At 37.3% G+C, this 6284-nt stretch overlaps 1 protein-coding gene across 1 annotated transcript; it reads right to left on the bottom strand.

Moving 5' to 3' along the window:
* Window positions 1-236: 236 nt before the first annotated feature.
* On the bottom strand, window positions 237-4863 carry LOC131068548 (putative disease resistance protein At5g47280). The gene is made up of 5 exons (XM_058003754.2): window positions 3488-4863; window positions 2746-3155; window positions 2093-2448; window positions 1789-1997; window positions 237-1652 (listed from the first exon to the last, which is right to left on the bottom strand). Exons 1-5 carry the CDS (start codon window positions 4170-4172, stop codon window positions 814-816), a joined length of 2499 nt encoding a protein of 832 aa, XP_057859737.2. The 5' UTR covers window positions 4173-4863; the 3' UTR covers window positions 237-813.
* Window positions 4864-6284: the final 1421 nt, after the last annotated feature.

The following is a 6284-nucleotide window of genomic DNA, read 5'->3' as shown; positions in this document are numbered from 1 at the left end:
AAAACCAAGAATCTTAGTTGTCATAGTCTAGTTTGCAAAAATGGAGCTGATTTTATTGTTTGTTATTTCTCTTTTTGGATTAATGAAAATTAGAAAAGAAAGAAGTCATCAAGAGTTTTTAAGTTTTGCTGATAACTAATTCCATGAGTTTTTAACTACCTTCCTATTGTACTCACATATAACTTCTAAGCTAAAATATGTAGCAAAAATATTAATGAAAAACTCAACACCAAAACAACACAAACTTATAGCTTTTATATTATATAAAGATCACACATACAAATATTGTCTGTCGCAGTTCATTTGGCAAACCATAGCCCTGTTCTTCCTTTGTAAAGCCATTTAGATCCCTACTCCCATAGATGAAGTGACCTCCCGTGATTCTTAATAGTGTTTTACCAAGGGTGGAACTGGACACATCACACAGGACAAGACTCGAAGGTATGAGGTTTACCTGAACAGGACAAGACTCCAAGGTGAACAGACTAACAAGCAAACTACAGTTATTCGATAAAGCTTCACTGTCAAAGCCACATCACACAAACCAAACATGATAGAAAGTAGGTCTACTTCACTGTCATAGCCACATCATACACACTAAACCTGATAGGAAAATAGGTCTACTACCATGCTATGGATCTCGGGACACATACCTTTCTGCATTATAGACTATAGTATGTCTTACTATATAGTAGATAGCAACCAAAAAGCAAGAGAAACCTTGGGAATCCAATGGTCTTGCCAATTATTTATGTTATAACTATATAAGTTTAATATAATAATAGTACTAGTAGAAATATGGACTATTACTGCTCAATCATCAAGCCAATCCAAATTAAAGTTTTCTTCCACCACTTCAACTGTAAGACTTGGGATAGCAGATTTCTTGATGTACATCCATTCCTTTGCAATCTTTTCATCGCAGATAACAAGCTTTAAAGTTTTCAGATCTTGAAAAGATTTGGGCAGCTTCTTCATACGAGAACACTCTCTCATGTCTATCTCCTTCAAATTCGATAGCTTCCCCATACATTCTGGAAATTGGCTCAAACACTCGCACAACGAAATATCAAGATATTCCAGTTGCTTAAGTTTGCAGATAGATGCTGGGAGCTCTTTCAAACCTGGACATGCAGACAACCTCAACATTCTCAAAGAGGTGAGCTTACCAAAATCATCTGGTAACTTGAGGACAAGATGGCAGTTAGTGATTGAACACTTTTGAACAGTGGCCATGTTGAAAATGCCAAGGGGTAGCTCCTCTAAATCACTGCAGTGATCAAGGTTAACATCTTGCATTATGGGAAGATTTACGTTAGGCTTAATATTAAACATGGTTAAGTTTCCCAGCCCTTCACATAAACTCAAAGATAACTTCTCCAAGTTCGATGCTGTGGCTTTCTTGAGCTCTTGAAAAGGGGGCACAATCAACTTCTCCAAGCGTATACTCTTGAGCTTAATGGGTGAAGATAACGCAGCTACTCCATTTACTGTTGTCCTGTTTGAACCACAATTGATTATCAAGAGAACTTTCAGTTTCCTCATAGTTTTCATAAAACTGGGAAGAAAGTATTTGCTTGCATCAAAGACTAAAACCAAAGCTTCTACTTCAGGAAAATTCATCTTGGCCCACTGGCATTCGTCCATACTACCTGCATACATAAAGCACAACTAAGATATCAATCAAAACATTATATATGTTTTAGTAGTTACTTGGAAATGATTTCTCGTCACTAGACACACAAATGGTTTTTTCACAAGCAGACCCCGAACATCGATATGGCTTACCTGTGTTAATGGATACAATTCGTGCTTTGGATGTTTGATTACTTAGCTCTTCCCATTTTCCAGGTAAATTGTTCTCTCTTTTTGGCATGAACAACCTCTTGCAATTAACAATACTGTCTTGGCAAGCCAAATAAAGTGCCAAATCTCGCATTACATCATGCTGAAAAAAGTATAGCTCTGAGGCACTTCCATAAGAGATGGCTTGGCTCCTAGCAAAATTCACCCATGTTAGCTCAGAATAGGAAATAATGACAAATGAAAATCAATAATCTTGAGAACAACAAATACAAGCATAGGCAGCTACCCGAGATTGTTTGTCAAATTCAAGAGGCTTTTACTAGCAAGTTCCAATAAGATGACAAAGGCATCCTGCCACTCCAGCTTTCTCACATAGACCCAAATGTCCAACAATGCATCTGCAGAGACTTTTTTCCCCTTTGGAAATGCTCCCAAGTCTAGGAAGCATTCCCTTGCTTCTTCATCCAAGAAATCGATACTGGTTTCCAAACACCTGAAAACTCCATCTTTATGATAATCTGATATTGGTTCTGCTTTCGAAAGCTTGTTCTTTGCTCTCTCCCATATTGGCTGGGGCTCACCATGCAACGAACTCCCAATCACCTTCAGAGCAAGTGGTAGGCCTCTACATTCTGCTTGCACCTGTGATTCATTGGTCAGTAGAAATACGGGAAAAAAAATTGCTCTAATTCCAATCATATATGTCATGCTAGAAACACATGAGAAGATAAAAGCACGTTCACGAGTTCTATATATTATTTATGCAAGATGAATTACCATTTTTAAGGTGATCCTGCAAAGTTACTCTTGCATCATGTCTGGAAATTCTTTTATATTCCAGTGAATTAAATGACATAATAAAACGTCCACTGATGACCAAACTAAGTGAACGGGACTGCAAAGTGCTAACATGTATAAACCCTGTTTGAAATAGTATACCTGCTTTACTAGATTTTCATCTGCAGTAGTCGGGATTGAAGTCTGCCCAAATGCCCAGAAGCAGAAAAGAGATAGTGCATCATTCGGCTCTAGCAATGGCAATCGATAAAGTCGAGTAGACGAACTTTTCGGAACTATGGAATAATTCCTGGTTGTCAAAAGGGTTTTGCATCCTTCTGCTTCAAATAACAATTTGTCCAGATCTGCTCTAGACCAGACATCATCCAACACCAACAGAGTTGGCTTGGATTGCCTCGAGAGCTGCTCCTTTAGCTGTATATGAGCATCCTCAGCATTCTGAAATTCAGGTTTCCTACTTCGGATAATTTTTTCCCACATAGTCTCTAAAACGCCCTTTAAATTTGGTGATTGTGAAACTGTGATGAAAACCACATTGTTTCCGAAAAACTCTATATTCATAAACAAGAAGGATTCATATCAGTCTTCCCAGTACATGTATTAGAAGCCAAAAAAAAGCATCCTAAAACTTGATTAAAAGATTGGCAAAGATAACTTGAGAACAAGAACATAACAAAGCCCTGAAGAAAAAAGCTTTGGGCGTGATGCCAAAGTGACGCGCAAAGAATATTTGAGGCAATTATATGACTTCAGAAAACGAATTCTCTTTCCTAAATATAACCCAATATAATCTAGGTTTTCAGCATCATATGGGTTTCCAAGATTAAATTCCCTTATGAGGGAGAGAGTGTTAGCAAAATCAGATAATCCACAACCCAATCACCTTTAATTTCAGAATCATCACAAAGAGCCAACGACAGAGTTGTTTTCCCACCGCCTCCCATGCACTGCACACCAACGAGTGACACATCCTTCTCCAACAGAATTTCCTTCAAATTCCATATAGATTTCTCTAGTCCTACTAAAACTTTAGGCTTTTCTGGGCTACCCTCACAGCTTGGATTACAACTAGCAGTGTAATCAACATATCCTTCAGAACAATAAAGCATCCGAGCATTCACATGAGGGTCATTGGTAAGCTTGGATGCTTGTTTGAAAATTGTTTCATTCATCATCAACCTCAGGTCTGATGCTGATCCCACCAGCTTACTCTGTACATCACAAGCATCTTTCAGGTCTGCTGCAAGCTTCTTCATATCCAGCATTATAGCTGCTGGAATATAGTGGTGAATGTAGTCATTGATGTCCTTCTCCAGCTTAAGCATCTGAGAAGCATATCTCCACCTCAGGAACACATTCAAGGGACTTACATCCTCACATATTTTCACCAATTCGGTAGCTCTTTTAAGGTTGCCTAAAAATTTTTGGAATGAGGGATCCTTTGGCTGTTTGGGTGCTTGCGAATCAAGTACACAAATCTGCTTAACTAGAGGATTGAGCTCTTTGACAAGGGCATCCAATCTATCACACAAGCTTTTGCAGAATAAACTATCCATCATCCTCTCCATAGTGTTTCCAACTTTCTCTCTGTGTTGAGTTCCTACGCACTTATAGAAGCCGCCGATAAATTAAAATTGGAAGATGATTTGCCCCTTCTAAGCAACTGCAACGAAAGTGAATCCACCAATTATTCTTACAAATTGTCTGGTACATGCTGGAGCGATGTGATATAATTTAAAAGAAAGTTCACAGTGGGGCATCAGAAAGGTACATTCACACTAATTTGATTCTTGATTTCCAATTTCCTGGTTGTTTCCATAGTAGAAAAGTATTATCTACACAATTTCATGTGATCTGTCCAGTAACTTGCTTGACAACAGAAATAGCATAGAGATTCTGATCATCCATAAATTTCAAAGTAAGTTACCAAACTCGAAATTGTTGGGGAATTTCTATGATCTTTCTCCTGTTATTAAAAACAATCTTCATAGAAATCAGGCGTTATAAATATGAGTGCTACCTACAACTTTCGGGGCTGCTTCTGCTATATGGCCAAAGTAGACAAGCAACCGAAACAATGTCAATTATTTCTGCTGGACTTGGCCCGAAGTGACAAAGCTTACCTCTCACGATATGGCGTGCCTGAGAAACTGCACAAAGTTTTGGCGGTGATGTGACAATGCATTATGGATTCATGTCCCTGAAATGTCTCAGAAGTCAGGAAAAGCGGCTAAGATGGAAAGATATGATTTTTTTTTTCGTTGGACATGACAACAGCACCGGGACTAAAATAGTTTTGAAATATAGTGGACGGACGGTCACATGCGAAAGAAGTGGGGAGGAAGTTGCATTCCGACTCTGTATGGAGCCAGCAAAATGTCCCGTCTTGCTGGCGCATAGACAATTCCGTGAACTTGAAGGTCACGTGAACTTATTCGCATGGACAATTCCGTGAATTGAAGGTCACGTGAACTTATTTATAATTTCTGTAAAATAGTACTTTCGTAAACATAAGGTCTCTTGTTGTGGTTCATCAGAATTGAAAGGAAAGTTTTGGGAATTTTCTTTTTAACTAGGTAATGCAAAAACAAAACAAAGCTTTTAGAAGAAAATATAATTTTTTTTATAGTTCATAATTGTGTGGAGAGTTTTAGAAAATTTGAGTGCTTTTTCAATTGTTTTAAAATTTTCTAATAAAGGTTTCATAATTTTTTTAATCTATGAGTGCAACTTAATTGTTTATAGCTTTTGTTTTGGCTTCTAGGTAGTAACAACTCATGCATTAGGATCTATTATGTGTGCAAATGTCAAAAAATGGCCATTTCAAAGTGTCTTATGATACCTACTTAAAGATATCCCAATAAATGTACACTATGAGCAGCTCAAAAATGGTCAACACTTATGCACACATGTCCAAGTGGACATGTCCTATGTGTACGATTTAATGTCCAGCTTTTGTACAACACTGCACCAATAGTTGTATGATAAGTACCAATAATTGAGTGAAATATACCATTTGTTGTGAAAAGTAACCAATCATTTGATGCCACATCAATGGCACAAGTATTGGGGCTCTTTTGCACACCTATTGGTCTCACTTTTTGGGGGGGCTGTTTTAGACACCTTGGCAAAAAGCATGCTGATGTGGCATCATATTTGATGTTGTGGCCTTGAAACCTTAGTTATAAGCAGGGGACTTGCCAAGTAAGTTGCTTTAAAAAATTCGGAGTGATTTGAAATTTCCACGTAGGGCACGACTACTGGGTCCTCTCCCCTACTAGGGATAAATTGGGCAGCTATTAGTACATGTGAAATTTATTAATGGACTTTTAGTTATCATGTTAGTTTTTGTTTAAGTTAGTAATTGAGGGTTGAGTGAGAAAGAATGAATAGTAATTGGAAAACATGGGGTCACTAGAGTGAAATTAGTTTCAGAATTCAATTGTGATACAAAAAGCTCATATACAATTGAATCCAAGAACCAATTTCACTCTATTCTATGTATTGTGGAAATATCTTAGCATTGAAGGGGTAACTAATACTCTTCCCTTATTGATTTCGAATTAAATTTGATTGTCATATGAAATTTACTTAATTGTAATTTTTATTTTATTTTATTATAAACGATATTAAAACTATTAAGTTAGATGAATCAACAAGTTTAGTTTAAATTATAGGTA

This window comes from Cryptomeria japonica, chromosome 4 (genome assembly GCF_030272615.1).
Source record: "Cryptomeria japonica chromosome 4, Sugi_1.0, whole genome shotgun sequence".
Classification (NCBI taxonomy): domain Eukaryota; kingdom Viridiplantae; phylum Streptophyta; class Pinopsida; order Cupressales; family Cupressaceae; genus Cryptomeria; species Cryptomeria japonica.
Note: the sequence above shows the minus strand (reverse complement) of the source record. Positions and strands in the feature narration are given on the sequence as shown.